Genomic DNA, 18300 nt, shown 5'->3' with positions numbered 1-18300 from the left:
AGGGGCTGGGGTCCTGAGCCCCCAGGGCCCCACCCTCAGGGACACTGGTAGTCATGGAGAGACTCACCCTAGCAATAGGATTCTAGAGTCTTGGGGCCTGGGGCGGGGCGAGGCTCCCCAGAGACCCCCAGAGGTCAGGGGAGGAGGAGTTGGAGCCGAGGGATCTTGGGGGCGTCATGGCTGCTGCTGGCGTCTCTGCCCTCAGCCTCCTGCTGCTGGTGATGGGCAGAGCTGGTGAGGGGGAGGGAGCACAGCGGGGAGAGGCTGGAGGCTCCTGAGTCTGCCTCCCCTCCAGACAGGGCTCCCTTCTTCTCTTCCAGATGGAAACGGAATCCAAGGTTTCTTTTACCCATGGAGTAAGTTGGATGAGGACTGGAGAACTGGACCCCAGGGTCCCTGAGGGAGGAGAGACTGGGGTCCTCAACAAAGGAAGGGCTGGAGGTTTGTGAGCCCTGGCTCCCAAGAGGGGCTATGGCTGGAGCTCAGGATTCCCAGGTCCCCAGTACTGCGGGTGCTAAGGCTCAGGCCCCCTGGGCACCTGTGGGAGGAGAGATCTGGGATGTTTGGTCCGCATGCCCTCCCACAGGCTGCGAAGGGGACATGTGGGACAGGGAAGCGTGTGGGGGCCAGGCGGCCATCGAGAACCCCAACCTGTGCCTTCGGCTGCGATGCTGTTATCAGGAAGGGATCTGTTACCACCAGAGGCCTGACGGTAAGTGAACCCACGCTAGGGATTGTCGCGTCCTGGGCAACAGGGGCCTGAATGTTTTCGTTCTGGGGAGCCTGGATTTCTGGTCCCCCACTGGGACAGGGGATGCCAGATGGGGCCTCCTCCAGGGCAAAGGTGGGCTGGCTCCTTGCGCGGGAGTGGCTGAGGGGTCCCAGACAGCTGGGCCTGGCACCTCTGCCCGCCTGCCTTCTCCTCTCCAGAGAACATGCGGAAGAAACACCTCTGGACCCTGAGTTTAACATGTACCGGCCTTGTCATGCTCATCTTTCTCATCTGCTTCTTCTGGTGAGGGGCCACATTTGGGGCTTGAGGGCAGAGGGAATTGGGCTTGGAGCCAGGGGTCCTGGGTGCGGATCCCGGCTCCTCCAAAGCTCCTTCTTCTCCTCCGTGCACCTCCGCTTTGCCCCCCATAAAATGAGGGGGCTGGGGGGCAGCTAGGTGGTGCAGTGGATAGAACACCAGCCCTGGATTTAGGAGGACCTGAGTTCAAATCTTACCTCAGATGCTTGACACTTACTAGCTGTGTGACCTTGGGCAAGTCACTTAACCCTCATTGCCCCACAAAAAAACCAAAACAAAAAACATAAAATGAGGGGGCCCCCTGAGGTTTTCTCCAGCTCTGCCAGGCTGTGATTCTGTGACTCTTGGTGGCCTTACACTTCCCTTCCAGATCTCCATCTGCAATCCTGTCACCTTATGATCCCTTTCAGAGCTTCAGTCCCTCCCTCTGTAAAATGGGAAGAGTTATGAACCTATTTTGCAAACTGACAGCTGATGGATTGATTGATTGATTGATTATTGAATACCTGATCATCTCTTCATCCAGGTGGGCCAAACGCCGGGGCCTATGCAAGAATTTGAAGATTCCAGGCCACCTCAGCAACATAAAGAAACCGAACTTCTCCGGGAAATTCTCCAATATCTCCTCTAATGCCTTTTCCTTCAAGAAGAAGGAGAAGTCTCCTCTCCTAGCAGCAGATGAAGGCGGCCCTCAGCAGGCTGGCGACGATGCCACAGAAGGCAAGGAGGATACCCAGGCAGAACAGGAAGAAGATGAAGAAGGGGATGAGGATGATGAAGAATAGGGGAGCCATGCCCCCCGAAAAAATATAGCCTTGGTCAAAGCCACCCTTGCCTTGAGTTTTGGCCCACCCCTGGTGTGTGTCTGTGTTTGTGGGCCTGATGGGAGAGTCATCTAGACTGGACAGGGTTCAGGAAGGATGTGGGGGCAGTGGGAGGATGCTCCTCAGACCCCCCTGGGCCCCTGTGGTGGTGCTCTGGGGACAGGGGTCCCAGCTGGACACCCCCAAGGAGTGGGGCCTTAGCAGACCCTTCTCAGAGCTTGAAGAGATCTCTGAGGCATCTGGTCCAACCAGTCCCAGACCTAAACAAGAATCATCTTTACAACTCACCCTCCACAGGGGCCGCTAGGGGGCGCTGCAGTGGATAAAGCACTGGCCCTGGAGTTAGGAGGACCTGAGTTCAGACACTAGCTGTGTGACCCTGGGCTAGTCTCTTAACCCCAATTGCCTCCCAAAAAACCACTCCCCCTCCACATCATCCTCCAGAGCAGCTCATTACACTCGAGTACAACCACCCCACCCTTAGGAAGCTAGAACCTGCTTCTGGAGCTTTGATTCACTGCTTGGGTTCTCCCTTCTGGGACCAAATATAACTAGGTCAATCCCTCTTCCATATGAGATGAGGGTCCTTCAAATACTTGGCCTCCTTCTCTCTGGGCCGAGCATCCCCAGGTGGTCCTCTGGACTGCTGTGTCCAGAGTTTTGGGTTTCATCCATTGGCCTAACCAGGGCCAAATACAAGCAAGGCCTTTACCTCCCTAGCCCTGGACACTGAGCCTCTCTCTCCATACAGCATGAGGTGGTTCTAGTTTCTGTGGTTTCCATATCACTCTAAGTGTCCTCCATTTGTGGTCCACTAAGATCCTTGAGTCTTTTTCTTTCTTCTCCCTTCTCTCTCCCCCTCCCCTAACTAGACCTGTGATTTCCTTGGTGTAAGGAAATCAACAATGAGGAACCTTCCTCCTCTTGTGCCTCTGTGACTTAAAAGTTTCAGAGAGCTGCACGGGGCATCGACAGGTGAAGTGGCTGGGGCCACAAAGCCCGAGCATGCCACCAGCAGGTCGGTCTTGCAGTCAAGTCTTCCTATCTCCAGGGACAACTCTACTATTGCATGAGGATGATCTGAGTTTATTTCACCCAAGTTCTCCTGCAGACGTGCTTACCTGGCCCTGTTCTTGGACTTTCCTAAATTAAATCTCATTGCCTTCCACTTACAATGGACCTGGAGCTGGAGTTGGGCGGGGGCCGGACCTTGGCAGTCATTCTTCAGAGGATGAAATTTAACTGACACCTCCTCATGTCATGGAGATGGGCCCAACATTTTTTTTGGGGGGGGGGCTGGGCAATGAGGGTTAAGTGACTTGCCCAGGGTCACACAGCTAGTAAGTGTCAAGTGTCTGAGGTTGAATTTGAACTCAGGTCCTCCTGAATCCAGGGCTGGTACTTTATCCACTGCGCCACCTTAGCTGCCACTGGGCCCAACATTTTGGACAACTGTGCCTCAAGGCTCACTATCACCAAGCTGACCCCCAGGGAATGAAGGCTGCCTGGGACCCAGCCAGAACTGGAAGGAGATGACACATCTGCTGGTTGCTCCCTGGTCTACACCCTGAAGAATTCCTCCTCTCTGAGAAGCCCTGGGGGCATTTGCCCAACTCCAGGCTTGTACCAGCTCTCTGGGTCTCCATTAACTTCTATGATCATGGATAATAACTGAACAATATGTTTTTCAGAACCCAAGGAAGATTTCATTCATCTGGATGAGGGGACTTGAACTCACGGTAAGAGTAGTCACAGACTCTCTTGTGAGCTCGGCATTCTCCCCATCCAACACTTTCTGCCCTTTCCTTCCTGAAAGCAGAAAAGAAACAAGCCAAGCAGGAGTGCGTCCAGTAGCTCAGCTTCCTGTCACCCATGCACTCTGCATATACCCACCCCAGAGACACTGAACGGGCTCTCTTCTTTGTTCCTTCATCCTCAGTATAGCCCATGATAACTGCCTAAGGACAGCCAGGTGGCACTACAGTGGATAGGCCTGGAACCCTGGAGTCAGGAAGACTCATCTTCCTGAGTTCAAATCTGGTCTCAGACACTTACTAGCGGTGTGACCCTGGGCAAATAAATCCTGTTTGCCTCAGTTGCCTCATCTGCAAAATGAGCTGGAGAAAGAAATGTTGAACCACTGACATATCTTTGCCCTGAAAACTCCAAACGGCACCACCAAGAGTCAGACACAACTGAAACATTCTTTGACAAGCTCAGATCATGAAACACTTTGGCCCTTCTGATACCATTCTTACACAACCATGCCCCATTTTGGCATTCATCTTCAGTGACACGCCCTTATTTAGTTTTTTATCCCTGTGTTCTCCCACATCTCTTTAGGAGGGGCTCTCCCCCTTTCCTCATAGAAATCGCTTCTGTGTCATCAGACTTTCCATCCAATTCGGGGCACAGTCCCTTGTAGCCCCTCCCATCTGTTCTTTCTACAAATAATTGTTCAGTCCATGAGGTCAGAGACTCTGGTCCTTGGAGTTCCCCTCAGCTTCCCTGGCATCCAGCCGCTGAAGGCTGATTAGTAATTATGGGGGATACAATGAGACATGGGTGTTACTGGGATCATAGATTCCAAGGTGAGAGGCCCAGAGTTCCTATGAGTCCAATACTGTCACTGCATATATTGGGAGCCCGGGAGAGTAAGTGATTTGTCTACAGTCACACAGAACATGATGGAGGCAGGATCTGGACTTAGCTCATGCAGCTCCAAATTCAGCCACCTCTTCACACTGTCATGACCGAGTCGGGACAGGCATGAGGAAGGATGAGAGAAGCCGTCTATGGTCGGCTCCACTGCTACTCCTGTATGGGAGTCCCTGTCTACCAACAGGAGACTGGAGTGGGGAGAGGGGATATAGGGAAGGAGCCTGGCCCTCCTGTCTCTCTAGGTCCAGTCATTAGGGGGAACCCTACCCCCCAGTCCTTGGGGCTCCAGTGAAGGCAAAGTCTCCCTGGGGCTGAAGGTTAGAGGTCCTCCACACCCAGGGTTCTTAAACTGCTTCCCAAAGGTGCTCAAAGATAAAAGCAGGGGGGTCCAGGTCCACATGGGAGTGTTTGTCCCGAGGCCAGCTGATGGGGAAGAAGGGAGGAGATAGTGCGGAGGAGAAGGGAGCAGGGCACCCCTATCGCTGAGGCAAAGGGGGCTCTTCTCTGGCACTGAAGCCATGTCAGTCTAGGCCATGCCATCCAGATTTGAGCAGGGCACCTGTTGGAGAGAGAACATTGTGAGCAGAGCAGACATACTCCAAAGCCTTCAAGGAGGAGGGATGTACACACAAACTCCCTCCCCCCAAGAAGGGGAATGATTGAGGGAGGAAAATGGAATGGGGAAAAGGGGAGAAGGGAATAAATCAAGAAACATTTATTAAGGGGCAGCTAGGTGGTGCAGTGGATAGAGCACCGGCCCTGGAGTCAGGAGTACCTGAGTTCAAATCTGGCCTCAGACACTTAACACTTACTAGCTGTGTGACCCTGGGCAAGTCACTTAACCCCCATTGCCTCACTAAAAAAAAGAAACATTTATTAAGCACCTACTACATGCCTGGGACTGTATGGGGAACAAAGGAGACAGGGAAGAAAGAAAAGGATGGAGATAAAGAATGATAATGGGGAGAGAAGGGGGTGGGGGAAAGAGATGGGGTGAAAGAAAGGGATAGGAAGATGGGAAATGGAGAAAGGAGGATAGAAGATGTGGCTGTGAACAGCACAAGTTGAGGAGGATACAGCAGCAGGAGGGGGCTGAGAGAAGGGAATGGTGGCCCAAGAAATCACAGCATTTCCAAATAGATATTTTAATTCACAGCTGAAAAATCAACATCACAACGCCCCAGCCAATGGTCTTCCAGACTTTTCTTGAATAACTACAGTCAGGAACCCACACTTTCCAAGGAGACACATTTCATTCCTCTTTTTGGCATGGGTAGACAGTTATCTGGAAGAGATCTGGGGATCTTAGTGGACTGCAAGTCCACAATGGGTCAGCATGTGTTACAGTATTAAAACAACCCACCAGGGGCAGCTAGGTGGTGATATCCACTGATAAAGTACTGGCCCTGGATTCAGGAGGACCTGATTTCAAATCTGGCCCCAGACACTTGACACTTACTAGCTGTGTGACCCTGGGCAAGTCACCTAACCCTCATTGCCCCACAAAAAACAAACAAACAAACAAGCTATTTAAAACAACCCACCAATTATAGAGAATCGAGATTGGTAGAATGTTTAGGAATGGGGGCAGCTAGGTGGCGCAGTGGATAAAGCACTGGCCCTGGATTCAGGAGTACCTGAGTTCAAATGTGACCTCAGACACTTGACACTTACTAGCTGTGTGACCCTGGGCAAGTCACTTGACTCTCATTGCCCCACAAAAAAACCAAACCAAAACAAAACAAAAAAAAAGAAAAGAAAGAATGTCTAGGAATAAGGAGGGGACAGGCCTATCAGACCCCGCCCATTTGGGGAAGGACCCATATCCAGTTCAAACCAAAGAAGAATCTGATGAAGGTGGAGGGAGCAAAGAGAAGACTGAGGGTGAACATGAGAGCTGCCTTCAAGCATTTGAAGGGCCGATATGGGGCAGAGGGATTAGCTGGTTCTGTTGGGCCCAAAGGACAGACACTGGGGTGGGGGTGGGGCTTTCAAAGAGGTCAATTTCAGCTGAATGGAAACTTTCTAACTGGGTTATTCAAGACCGTCAAGGGCTGCTTTGGAGGTAGTGAGGTTCCCAGCACCAGAGGTATTCAAGCAAAGGGGAGGCAGCTCCTCACTGGTCATGCTGCAATCAGGATTCTTTGGGGGAGGGGGGGGGGCTAAGAGTTGGATCCGATGGCCTTCCAACTCTAAAATCCTTTAGTCCTGGAAAGAATGGAGGAGAGAAGGGGATGGGGATAGGAAGGCTAGATGGGGAGGAGAGAGAGGCTGAAGGGGACAGGAAAAGGAGGGGACGGGAGGCGGGCAGAGGGAGGGAGAGAGGATGGTGCCTGGCACACAGTAGGTGCTTAGCTGGAGCTTTGTGGAATGACTGGGTGCTGGAGGGAGGGTGCCCAGGAGGCGGCTGAGCCGCTGAGAAGGCTGGGTATCGATGGTAGTGATAGGGTTACATGGGCAGAGATATTGGGGATAACTAACCCAGCCTCCTCGTCCTCCTGCTCACCTTACAGGAGGCCCAGAGACACCCAGCACAGGGGAGGCCTCCCGACGTCTGCTCCGGGGGTGATGGCGGAGGAGACGCGTCAGAGGAGCAGAAGGGGGTCCCCGGGCTCTCACCTGGGCCTCTCTCTCACTCCATCCCTGCTCCTGCTGTCGAGGCCTCCAGAGGACTCAGCTGCAGGCGCACTCGGCGAGACGTCTGGGCTTGGCGCTTGGAGGGGCCCCGGCCCCCGCCTCGGCCCCCTCCGCCCGGGCCGGGCTGAGCGGACCAGCTCCGGGAGAGCTTGCGGGCCAGCCGGGCCAGGGTGCCCGGCCTGCGGCCGTAGTCCCTCTCCAGCTCCTGACGAGAGATCTCGATGTTGCCCGTGTACCAGAAGATCCAGCCAAGCAGACTGAGGAACACCATGAGGGCCCCCGAGTAGATGAGCAGGTCTCCGAAGTCTCGACCTTGGACCTGCAGGTGGGCAAAGACTCCTGTCAGGAGCGCCACCATCCCTGCCACGTCCAGGCCCACGGCTAGCAGCAGGGCTGCCCGGCAGCGGCCCAGGCCTGAAGAGGCTGGAGATGCCCGGGCAGCTGGAGCCGGGGTGCCCGGAGTCACTGAGGCAGGCCCGGGGCACGGGGAGGAGGAAGAGGAGGCGGCAGCCATGGCTCGGGCACTGGGGGGGTGCCCCAGGGAACCGGTCGGACAGGTTCCGGGGTGAGAGCCCCAAGGGGCGGGGTTAGGGGAGGAGGGAGCCCAGAAGCCCAGCTGTCTCTCTTTCTGCCAAGGACGAGTGGGGGAAGGGCCCCCCAGCTGCTGGAGGGCAAGGGGGAGCGGGGCTGGGCAGAGGTAGAGAGGGGGGAGCCGGGGAGTTGGAGGATTGTGGACCCTAGAGATACCATGCTACTCATCTAGAAGGGAAACCGAGGACCCAAAGGGTGCCCAGGAAGAAAGGGGGGCCCAGAGGGGCGAAATGTGTCCCCACTCCACAGCCGGTGGGCATCAGATAAGTCCCAGACCCCGGAGCTAGGAGGCCCTCGGGAAGTCGGGGGGCCCAGGCCAGCCTAGAGACTTTGGAAGAGTCACACATCTGGGAGAGGCAGGGCGGAGTCACGCTCGGTCTCCTGCCCGAGTTCCGGGGCTGAAGGACCTTGGTCCCCCCCTCGAAGCTCTCCATGGGGTGAAGGTGGGTCTGGGCATTGCTCAGAGCCCAGAGAACTTTGGAGAGCCTTAGATGAAGCCCGCCCCTCTTGTTCTATAGCTGGAGAAACTGAGGCACAGAGCAGGTATGCCGCCGACCGGACTCCAAGGGGTTTTTTCACACTGCACAGACGGCCTTCCTCCGGCTCCTTCAGAGGCCCAGGAACCCTGGCCTAGGGCGCCCCAAAACTTCACACCCGCCCCTCCCCCTTTTCTCTCCCGCAGTCACTCCGAGGCCCAATCCTTTCATTTAGTAGAAGGGGAAAACCAAGGCCCCGAAGAGGCTCAGCCCCCACCTGGACTTTGGCCCTCCATTGACTGTGTGAGCGGGCCTTTCCTTCGCACACCATAAGCACTTAATAAATGTTTACTGGTTGGAAACAGTCATGACCGAGCATTTATTGTGGTGCAGGAAGTGTAGGCATGGGGGGGGGACGACACACAGGCGCTTCCCAGGGCCCCGCCAAGCCTCACTTCAGGGCTGAGTTGTTCTGTGTGCGCACGCTCCGGGCTGGCGCCACTCTGCGACCCGGGGAGCTCCAGTGGGGAAACTAAGGCCCATAGGGCTCGGTGGTTGATGGATTCGAACTCGGGTCTGGCGGCCTCCCCGCCCAGCGCTTCACCCGCGGCGCCACCTAGCGGTCGTGCTCGCCACGACCGTGCGGCGCGGAGCTAGGCGGCCTCGGGGCCCCGGGGCGGGCCCGGCCGAAAGGCTCCGGAAATGCCCGAAGAAGCCGGGGTGGGGGCGGGGCCAAGGCGAGGCCGCCGGAAGATTCCGGACCCGCCCGAGCTCAGCCGAGCTGCAGCGGAAGCGGAAACGCGCAGGGCTATTAAAGGCGCCGCCCCGCCTCCGGCAGGGCCTTTTCCGTCTCCGGGAGTCGCCGCGAGAGCAGGTAATGGCGGCCTCCGCTCTCTCCTCGTGGCCCTGAACGCCGCCGCCCGAGGTCTCCGGGGTCTTCCTTTCCCCTTCCCCCGCCGCCCGAGGTCTCCGGGGTCTTCCCCTCCCTTCCCCCTCCCCCCGTCTGCCCGAGGTCTCGGCCTCCGGCCCCCCCCTCCAGCCCTGGCTCAGTTTCCCCGCCTGCCCTGACCCCCTCCCGCTTGTCGCCCCCCAGCCCCCGCCATGTCGGCGCATCTGCAGTGGATGGTCCTCCGGAACTGCTCCAGCTTCCTCATCAAGCGCAACAAGCAGACGTACAGCACCGTGAGTGGGGCCCGCGGGGCGGGCGGGCGGCCGGGCGGCCGGGCCGGGACCCCTCCTCACCCCCTCCTCCCTCCCGCAGGAGCCCAACAACCTCAAGGCCCGAAACTCCTTCCGCTACAACGGGCTGATCCACCGGAAGACGGTGGGCATCGAGCCGGCCGCCGACGGCAAGGGCATCGTGGTGGTGCTGAAGCGCCGGGCAGGTGGGCAGCGGCGGGGGGGGGGGGCGGGCCGCGGGGGGCGGGCCGCGGGGGGGCGGGGGCCGCGGGGGGGCGGGGGTTGCCCCTGTTGGGGGCCGCGCAGCGACCTCTCCCCTGGAGGGCTTGTTTTTCCCCATTGATTGTGGCCTCCCCAGGGCAGGGTCTGCGCATGCCTAAGTAGGGCCCTGCACGTAGTAGGCCCTACACTTGGGCAGACTAAGTCAGAGGGCCGGCCTTCTCTGAGGCCAAAGCCTGGGGCCACTTCCCCAGGCTGCCCAGCCCGCTCATCGCCCCCTGCGTTGCCAGGGTTCTGTTAGGTGCCCACTGTGTGCCCGGCCCGCAACCCGAGGGTCCAGAGGCCGGAACCGAAGCCAGTCCTTAGCTTTAGGGCCCCTCTGTACTGCGGGCGTGGCTGGGGGGGGAGGGCCGAGCCGAAGCAAAGCTGAGGTGGGGGGACGGTCAGCGAGCATTTCTCCCGGGACGTGGACAGAACCCACCACTCCTTATAGTCTCGGGGTTGAGGTAGAACGTGGAAATAGGGAAAGCAGGTGGGACCCCAAAGAGGAGAACGTGGGGGATTGGTGGCACAGGTCTTGATGGCAGCCAAGTTCTGGGCGTTGGGGGGTGATTGCAGCCGAGGTGCTCGGGGTTCCAGGAAGTCATTCCAGGGAACAAGGGCTGCCCTTGGGATAGGGGATTCTGAGATACCTGCTGTTTGACCCTGGGCCTCAAAGTTGGGGTGAGCTTTCCTCCGAACTCGGGGTGGGAGGAAGGGAGGGCCTTTCCCCACAGCTGCCCCCCTTCCTGCTCTGGGCCTCCCAGTTTGTGGGGATTGCCCTAGCCTCACACTTGGTGTGCTGGTTTATGGGTAGCCGGTGTTTTCCCCAAGGGAGTGTTAGGTGCTCTCTCCACTGTGCCCCCTTAATGACGTCTTACTGACTGCATCTCCTAGCACCAGGAAGGTGTGGGCTGCGGGACCCTGTCACCCTCATGAAGGGTGAAGGTGCTAATACCTCCCCTTACAGGCCAGAGGAAGCCCGCCACTTCCTATGTGAGGACCACCATCAACAAAAATGCCCGGGCCACGCTCAACAGTGTCCGGCACATCATCCGCAAGAACAAATACCGGAAAGATCTCCGCATGGTGAGGACACGGGCCCAAGGGGAAAGGCAGAACCCCCCCAACCCTTGGGAAGTTGGGTGACTGGACACTTAGCCATCCGTCTGATGGGAGGTGGGGCTCATCCTGTTCTGGATGGGTGGGGGTGATGGGATATCTCTCCAGGTTTGCCCTCCTCTTTCCTCCCTAGGCTGCTCTGCGCCGAGCCAGTGCCATCCTGCGGAGCCAGAAGCCAGTGGTGGTGAAGAAGAAGCGAACCCGCCCACCCAAGAGCACTTAGGGGGCCAGACCTGCCTTTGGCTAATAAAGTCAAACTGCTTGACCTGTCTCTGCCACCACCTTCTGTCCCTCACTTTCTCCCCATCTCTGCTTTGATGGTTGTCAATGCTTAGGGAAGGAGGGTTTTCTATCCAGGCCTGAACTTGCCCTGGGTCAAGGGGTCTGGATCCAGCATCCAGTCATTGCCTCCTGGAGGGGCTGAGGAGGGGGCCCAGACCCATTCCTAAATGGTCAGAAAGACTGTCTGTTTGACCTTGGGCAAGTCACTTATATATCCCTGATTGCCTCCAGAAAGAAGAAAGTTAATTTACAAGTGAGGAAATTAATCTGGGTCAGTGGCCCCCTGTGACCCTAAGCCAGCCTTGTTTATCCCTCCGGAATCTGGGCCAGAGCTAGGAAACCTGCCCCCCCCCCAAGCCTGGCGTTTCGGGGTTCTAGTCCCCCCCCTGCCTGAGCGGAGGGTATGGATGGGATTTGATCGCTGAAGTCCCTGGGGGTTGTGCCTCCCTCTCTCCCACGTGGCCTTCCCCAGATTCTGAGGGCTTGTGCTTCCTTGGCTACCCCCTTCTCACCCATCTCTGAATGAGCCTGTGGCTCAGGGAAAGCTTTGGGAAGAGCAGAGCAGTTACTGAGCAGCTGGGCCCCAGAGAGGGTCAGACCAGCTCTTAGCCGCTTCCCGTTTTGCTGCTGTGGCTGCTGGTTGCTAGGGAGCACCTGTCTCCAGTTGCTATGGAAAGACTCATTTCGAGTTGCTAGGGCTAAGCCATCATCCTGCCTGGGCCCCGCCCCCTCATGTTCTGATGCTGGAGTGAGCCGATTGGGCATTGTGGATTGTTAAGAGACCCCAGACAGGCAGGGCTAGGGCTTCTACCCAATGAATCTGTTCACTGCCCTCTGCAATGGTGGGGGGGGGGGGCGCCGAAATGGGGCAGTCTTGGGGGCTGCTGGTGGGTGGGTAATGAGCATGGATTCCTGTGGTTGGGAAAATCATTCTCCCCCCCACCCCAATTTGGGTTTTTTATCCCTGAAGTTATTATTTAGTGAAATGGCAGTTGTGGGGCTCCAGGGGGACCCCTGGAAGTGCACCTCTGCTGTTGGGAATGGAGAGGTACTTTTTGTCTGGGTTGCTATGGAGTGGACTCTGTTGCTAGGGGATTGGTATGGAGTGACCCCCGTCGCTTAGGGTTTGCTGTGGAGTGATTCCTGTTGCTAGGGGGAAGCTGATGGAGGGCCTCTTGTAGCCAGTGGCTGGGGTGGGGGAGGGGGTCATTTCCTCAGGGATTGCCTATCCTGGGTGTATCACCTTAAAAATGGCCTGTGGGGGGAACCCAAGGAATTCCAAAATTTGAGTTGGGCCAGATAGGCCTGGGGTGTTGGAAATAGCTCCATAGTCCGCAGGCATTGATGAAGCACCCACTGTGTGGAGGCGCCAGCTGTGCTAAAGTGCTGGGCACACGAGTCTACTCAGCCACCTAATGGGTGAGACAGCATGGTGAACTGGAGGAGCCCAGGAGGGCTCCTGGTAGATGGATGCAGCTCTGGGGGGAGGAGTGAAGGGCTTTGAGTGCCTTGGACTGTGTCAGTCCTGAAAGGGATGGGAAACCACCAGTTTAGTGAGCCGAGAGATGGATTAGCAAGGAGGGCACTACAAAAGGCTGAGCCAACGGAGTGGGGGGTGGTGGGGGGGTGGCGTCATGAAATCCTTCAAACTAGAATCGTGTTGGGAAAAATCCAATAGCAAATGTTGGGGGGGCAAAGTAAAAACCACTAAGCTGCCTGTTACTGGAAGGGGGATCTCAGATGCCCTCCCTTTAATGAGCCAAGCAGCCCCGTCTGGGAGCTTGGGGCTCACTGTCCAGACGTCCAGCACTTCTGTCTTACCACCCACTTCCAGGAGAGCAAAGGCTGCTCCACATTGAGGTGGGTGAGGGGCCAGGGGTTGTTCACAGATGGTTGGAGGGCTGGCCCCTGCTCCCGATGCTGGCAATGTGAGCCCAGGCCCCAGGCCCTAGACTCCTCCCGACGAGGCCTGCCTGCCTCCCCATCTTGATCTGCTGTCTCTCCCCGGCCAGCTTTGCTCTCAAGGGTCCCTCCCTTCTCTTGTCAGACAAGACAGACGCACTCTGTAGGCCTTCTCCAGAGGCCCTGCCTTTTGTGCCCTCCACCCCAGTATTTCAAGGTTCAGATGAACAGGAGGCCCAAGGCTGCCTCAGTGGAGAGTCCCAGCCTCACCTCATGCATAGACACCCCCAGTGAGCTCATGGGAGCAGTCACCTGCCTCTCCCCCAGCTCCGCACTCAAGGGTTCGTTCTGCAGGCCAAATGGCACTGCTTCTCAGACTTCCCTCCAGTTTCTGGGTGTAGCCCACAGAGGGGTGAGGCCAGCCCTGAATTTCATGTTCAAGACTAGGGGCTTGGAAGGGCACTGAAGCCCCTCCACCAGAGGCAACCATTGGCTCCAGCCCTCCCTAGCTGGGATGCCAGTCCAAAGCCCCCGGTGGTTGACAGGGAGCTCTAGCTGCAGCGTCTGGGCCGAACCTTCCATCTGGGGTCCAACCCTCCTTTAACAGAAGCAAACAGTTACTTCTTAGGATCACAGGCATGTATAAACTGAAGGCCTGGCCCATGGGTGACAAAAGGGACCTTGGGTCCAGCCACTGAAGATGGGGACGGCTTTGGGACATCAAACCAGTCAGGCCTCTCAACCTCAATCATCATTGTAAACCATCAGGTGCTGCTTTTTCAACTTTATTTTAGAAAAAAAATCCAGTCCCCCCTCCCACTGCCCCCCTCCCCAGCATAATTTAAATAACTTAGTAAGATACAAAAGCTGCCCCCTCCTCCCCACGCCCTCCTGGGGTGGGTGGGGGCCTCCTACAGCCTCCGAAGAGCCCGCTTCTTGTCCGTCTTCTTCTTGGCGGCCTGCTTCTTGTCTCGCTCCCCAGCATGCTTCTTGGCCATGGGACCTTCGGCCCCAGGGCCCGGCGGGGATGAGGAGGAGGCGCCCGCCTCTGCTGGGCCAGCCTCAGCTCCCCCAGGACCACCCCTGGCTGCCCTCACAGCCCCAGGGCCCCCAGCCCCGCCATGGATCTCTGTCAGCAGCCGGGCTCGAGCTGCATACTCCTCATAGTCCTCCAGAAGCAAGCGGCCAGCCTCCTCATTCAGCGCCGACTCGGGGTTCGGGTGGATCAGAAGGCACTTGATAGTCTACAAAGAGTAAGAGGGCAAATGATGAGGGCTGCCGGTGCTGCCAACCCTTACACCCTCAAACATCAACCCCCCAGCTGAAAACCATCAGCTCCATCAGACTATCCGCTGAAGCCCCCCCCCAAGGGGCTGTAGCTAAGACCCAGCAAGCCAGAGACTGGGAGCAGGGCAGGAAGGTCCTGTGGGCCGCCTCCCCCCCAGACTACAAATCCCATGATTCTTCATGGGTCTCTGCCTGGGGACAAGGAGCCCAGGGCTCCATGGGAGCTGTCATTGTGGGGCTCCAAGGCTCCTAAGCTGTGTCCAGTGTCAAAGGGGCCAATTCCCCAGCTCTGGGCCTTGGCCCAGGCTGAGCCCCCTGTGGAGAGTGCTCCCCACCTGGCCCCACTAGGCTCACTGTCCCCCACTCCCCCAAGGCCCTCCCCAAGCCCCCTCCTGCTTTGCCCAGAGGGGGGCTGCAGCCGTGCCCCCCCACCCCGGGCTCCCCACTCACCAGCAGCACGTGGCGGATGCCCAGCTCGGCCGTCCAGTCTCTTTTGAGCACGTTGACACAGATCTCGCCGTTGGCCCCCACGTTGGGGTGGAAGATCTTGGTGAGGAAGAAGCCCTTGGGGGGGGCTGCGGGAAAGTCCTTGCCCAGGAGCAGCTTCATTCGGAACAAGCCTCCTGCATAGGGGGTCCCCTCTGCCCAGAGAGAGGGGAGACGGCGTTAGCGGGGGGAGGGGGGGCGAGGGCTTGGGGGGGCCGGGGCGGGGGCTGACCTGGGCCTTCGATGGTGACCTGCAAGTCCGTGAGATCCTCCTCGTTGGGAAAGACCTTGATGCCATCAGGGGGGTCCGAGGTGAGCGTTGTGACCTCCTTGTACACCAGACGGATGATGTGGGGGGGCAGGTTCTCCACGTTGGAGTTCTGGGGGCCGCGGGAAGGGAAGGCACAGGGATGGGTTGGGGGCGGACCCCAGGAACCTCGGGCCTTGCGGCGATGCTCCCACCCCCCCAGCCCAGAGCTCGACCGTGTTTGCAGAGATGCGGACCCACGGACACGGACACGGGTGCGCGCGCACACACAAGCGGGGGCTCATTCATTCTGCCCATGCACAGAGGGGGGGGAGGGCCGGTTCGAGCTCCCCGGGGGCACCGGGACGCCCCCCCCCCCGGGATGTGCACAGCCCCTTAGGGCGGGGACCCCCGAGCCGCCTCCGCCGCCGGGCCCGTCCTGGTCAGGGCCGCCTCCTCCAGGCTGGACACCGGGGCCTGCCCCGCCAGGCCCATCTCCTCTTCCTCCTCCTCCGGGCTGGACACGGGGCCGGCCTAGCCCGGGCCTAACCCGCCCAACTCACCATGACGCCGGGGCCCGGGGGCGGCTCCCCCCAAGCCCCCTCCTCGGGGCGGCCTCCGGGATTGGGGTAGTCGGGGGAGGGGGCCGCCTCCCCCGCGTGCCCGGCGCTCCCGGGCTGCGAGTCCTCCGCCTCTTCCGCCTCCTCGGCCCCGGGTCCGGCCCCTGCGGCCGCCGCGGGCCGCTCCCGCTCCCGCTCCCTAGCGTCGCCGCCGCCGCCTCTCCTACGACCACCCGCCCGCCCCCCTCGACTGCCCCGCCGCACTAAGCCCGCCGCGCGCGCAGCGACGCCTTTTTATATGCGCCGGGACACTCCCCCCGCCCCAACGACGTGGGCACGTCCGTTCCACGGCGTGCGTGCACCCGCCCGCGCGCGCGCCCGCCGCCCGTTGGGCCGGCGGCCGAAGGGCCGAGGAGCTGAGGTCGGCCAATGGGAGCAGGGGGCCGAAAAGACGAAAGACCAATGAGAGCGTGGAGGGCGGTGCACGCACCGAGCCGGGCGAGGAACGGGAACTGCGGGGCGGATGCAGGGCCTGATTAGAAAGGAGCAGCGGGCGGGCGCCACCGATTGGGCGGTTTGAACCCGGCCCGTCACGCGGACCCTGCGGGAGGAGAGGGGCGGTGTCTCGCATGTGCGCGCTCGCTAGCTCGGGGGCGTGCGCGCGCGAGGGAGGAGTTGTTTACGCGAATAACGGTCGCGGCGAGGGGCGGGGCGGGGGTTTGAAACGTCTGAGTGGCGGGCAGCCGAGCCAATGAGTGCGGGAAAAGCGTCCCGGACGCCGATCCAGAGGTCGGGCCCTATAAAGGCTGAGCCTATCCCGGCTGGCGGCAGCCGTGGCTGCGCAGCTCACTTGGTTGTGGCTCATTACGGAGCCGCCATCTTGGATCTGGAATGATTGGGGGGGGGGTGTAACAAAATTGGCCAGAGGTCAAAGGTCACCCTGGACACCTGGACCACGGGTTACCTCTTATGACTTCTGACCTCCCCGCCACACCAGCATCCTCTTCCACATCCATGGGACAGCGCCGAAAGGAGAGGCCGCTCAGGCCTCAGTTTACCCTCTTGTGTACCAAAGGGGCCGAGGGAGAGAACTGTGGCTCCGGGCGAGTCATTGAATTTGTTTGCCTCAGTTTCCATAATAGTGTTGTAGGGCCCAAAAGGGATGCCACTTTCCGTGCCCCATAAGTGCTGCTGCTATAATTGTGTTGTCCTTATTACGGAGGCCGGGAGAGACGGAAGAGATGGGTAGAGACCACGCTGACAAGAGCGACCATAGTCAATAAACATTTGTTGAGTGCCTACTGTGTGCCTGAGGATACAAGAAAGAGCTCGCAGTCTAGTGCATCCAAGGAAGCTGAGAAGGGGGGAGGGGAGTGGAGGCATAACGAAGTCCAGAGAAGGCTGTGGGGGAGGGAGCAAGGCGTGAAGAGATGGCTGCCCCAGACCCCACCCCCACTTAAATGGAGGCTTTGGGAGGAGTTCTCTCTCGTGTCCGAGGGAGGGAGGGAGGAGCCCAGGAGCAGGGCTGCTGACTTGTGTTTCAGGGTCGATGTGATCTTTCAGGATGGAGTTTCTGGAGACCAGAATGAAATCCAGCAGTGCAGTCGGGGATGGGGGCGGGTGAGGGAATGATGCTCCCGAATAATCAGAGAACGCAGGGTGCTGGGACACCATCCTTGTCCTCTGTTGAGGTTGCGTGTGTACCTGGTGGTTAACCCTCATATACTCAGGGTACTATTTTGATAATGCAAGCAGTCCCCACCGGCTCAGGTGCAGAAACTGCAATATCGAATGTGCCCACCAGGTGGTAGTCTACTCTAACCGCCACACCAGTCCTGTCACGGTCTCTCTGACACATGCACCGCCTCCCCCCACCAACCCCCACTGCACCAGGTGTTTTCAAACAACTGGCTAAGAAACCCTCATAGACCAGGTTCTGAATTAGAGCCTAGGGCAAGATATTCCTACCAGGAAAACGATGACCCTGGCGACTCCACCCAGCATAGGAGAAACTGACTGGCTCAATCTATGCCTCCTATATTTAGATTCCAGAAGCAATTATTTTGCTGACCACGCCTCAGAGCCTATTATGGAAAGAAGATAAAGGGATTGAGAGAAATGGTGGGAAGGGCATCCAGCTCATGGCTTTCTCATCGACTGTTGAGGTTTTCAAAAGCTGCAGATCTCAGCCTGATTCTCCTCCCATACCCAGCTTGGGAAGACCTGGATGGCCGTTCTAGTAGCCTAGCAGGGTACCAGTGTCATCCAGAAAATGGTTCAGTGATTTCTAAGGACTGATGTGACCTTGGGCAAGTCCCTCCCCCTTCTCCACTGGGTGGGCCTCAGTTTCTTCTTCTGTCAAATGATCCTAGTAACTGTGCTCACATGGTCTGAGAGTGTGTTACTCACAGGTCTTCTCTGAGATGACCCTGGTGTAGCTGTACTAATAGCCCAGCTGGGCTGGGTATCAGCTTGTTTATCACCTTCCTTGGGACACTTCAAATGGGGGAGCTGCTGACTGGGCCATCCCACCAGCTTCCACCACACACCCCAAAACAAATCGTTCAGGGGAAGACTTGTCAAGTGACCTTCAACTGCCAGATAAGAATATACATTTCAATAGCGCTTTAAGTTTTAAGTGCTTCTTTTACACACTCTGTAAATATTATTATTACTGTTGGCATTGGCATCATCTCAGCGGGACAAGGGAATCTGTTCTTTCCTGCACCCGTACCCCCCAAACCCCACCAGTCAATCA

At 58.2% G+C, this 18300-nt stretch overlaps 4 protein-coding genes across 4 annotated transcripts; 2 read left to right on the top strand and 2 right to left on the bottom strand.

The window, feature by feature from the left end:
* Positions 1 to 176: 176 nt before the first annotated feature.
* TMEM190 (transmembrane protein 190) lies at positions 177 to 1815 on the top strand. Its single transcript, XM_043994043.1, has 5 exons — positions 177 to 234; positions 321 to 356; positions 587 to 712; positions 931 to 1015; positions 1557 to 1815. The coding sequence occupies exons 1-5, from the start codon at positions 177 to 179 to the stop codon at positions 1813 to 1815; spliced, it is 564 nt and encodes a 187-aa protein (XP_043849978.1).
* Positions 1816 to 4096: 2281 nt separating this feature from the next.
* TMEM238 (transmembrane protein 238) lies at positions 4097 to 7681 on the bottom strand. Its single transcript, XM_043997307.1, has 2 exons — positions 7135 to 7681; positions 4097 to 5074 (listed from the first exon to the last, which is right to left on the bottom strand). The coding sequence occupies exon 1, from the start codon at positions 7664 to 7666 to the stop codon at positions 7148 to 7150; it is 519 nt and encodes a 172-aa protein (XP_043853242.1). The 5' UTR covers positions 7667 to 7681; the 3' UTR covers positions 4097 to 5074; positions 7135 to 7147.
* A 1313-nt stretch (positions 7682 to 8994) lies between these two features.
* On the top strand, positions 8995 to 11043 carry RPL28 (ribosomal protein L28). Its single transcript, XM_043995362.1, has 5 exons — positions 8995 to 9093; positions 9313 to 9401; positions 9481 to 9604; positions 10627 to 10745; positions 10912 to 11043. Exons 2-5 carry the CDS (start codon positions 9321 to 9323, stop codon positions 10999 to 11001), a joined length of 414 nt encoding a protein of 137 aa, XP_043851297.1. The 5' UTR covers positions 8995 to 9093; positions 9313 to 9320; the 3' UTR covers positions 11002 to 11043.
* A 2688-nt stretch (positions 11044 to 13731) lies between these two features.
* Positions 13732 to 15788, bottom strand: UBE2S (ubiquitin conjugating enzyme E2 S). The gene is made up of 4 exons (XM_043995141.1): positions 15546 to 15788; positions 14968 to 15115; positions 14700 to 14890; positions 13732 to 14206 (listed from the first exon to the last, which is right to left on the bottom strand). Exons 1-4 carry the CDS (start codon positions 15546 to 15548, stop codon positions 13874 to 13876), a joined length of 675 nt encoding a protein of 224 aa, XP_043851076.1. The 5' UTR covers positions 15549 to 15788; the 3' UTR covers positions 13732 to 13873.
* Between the last annotated feature and the right edge of the window lie 2512 nt (positions 15789 to 18300).

This window comes from Dromiciops gliroides, chromosome 3 (genome assembly GCF_019393635.1).
Source record: "Dromiciops gliroides isolate mDroGli1 chromosome 3, mDroGli1.pri, whole genome shotgun sequence".
Classification (NCBI taxonomy): domain Eukaryota; kingdom Metazoa; phylum Chordata; class Mammalia; order Microbiotheria; family Microbiotheriidae; genus Dromiciops; species Dromiciops gliroides.
The sequence above is the reverse complement of the archived record's forward strand: the minus strand, read 5'-3'. Positions and strand labels throughout refer to the sequence as shown.

What these genes read in the sequence shown, in the direction of transcription:
- TMEM190 (XM_043994043.1), top strand. Translation starts at nt 177, where the DNA reads ATGGCTGCTGCTGGCGTCTCTGCCCTCAGCCTCCTGCTGCTGGTGATG. An exon ending in GCTGGTGATGGGCAGAGCTG is followed by an intron (nt 235 to 320) that starts GTGAGGGGGAGG and finishes CTTCTCTTCCAG; the next exon opens with ATGGAAACGGAATCCAAGGT. An exon ending in TTTCTCATCTGCTTCTTCTG is followed by an intron (nt 1,016 to 1,556) that starts GTGAGGGGCCAC and finishes CTCTTCATCCAG; the next exon opens with GTGGGCCAAACGCCGGGGCC.
- TMEM238 (XM_043997307.1), bottom strand. Translation starts at nt 7,666, where the DNA reads ATGGCTGCCGCCTCCTCTTCCTCCTCCCCGTGCCCCGGGCCTGCCTCA.
- RPL28 (XM_043995362.1), top strand. Translation starts at nt 9,321, where the DNA reads ATGTCGGCGCATCTGCAGTGGATGGTCCTCCGGAACTGCTCCAGCTTC. An exon ending in ACAAGCAGACGTACAGCACC is followed by an intron (nt 9,402 to 9,480) that starts GTGAGTGGGGCC and finishes TCCCTCCCGCAG; the next exon opens with GAGCCCAACAACCTCAAGGC. An exon ending in ACCGGAAAGATCTCCGCATG is followed by an intron (nt 10,746 to 10,911) that starts GTGAGGACACGG and finishes TTTCCTCCCTAG; the next exon opens with GCTGCTCTGCGCCGAGCCAG.
- UBE2S (XM_043995141.1), bottom strand. An exon ending in GGTCACCATCGAAGGCCCAG is followed by an intron (nt 14,891 to 14,967) that starts GTCAGCCCCCGC and finishes CTCTCTGGGCAG; the next exon opens with AGGGGACCCCCTATGCAGGA. An exon ending in GCATCCGCCACGTGCTGCTG is followed by an intron (nt 14,207 to 14,699) that starts GTGAGTGGGGAG and finishes TACTCTTTGTAG; the next exon opens with ACTATCAAGTGCCTTCTGAT.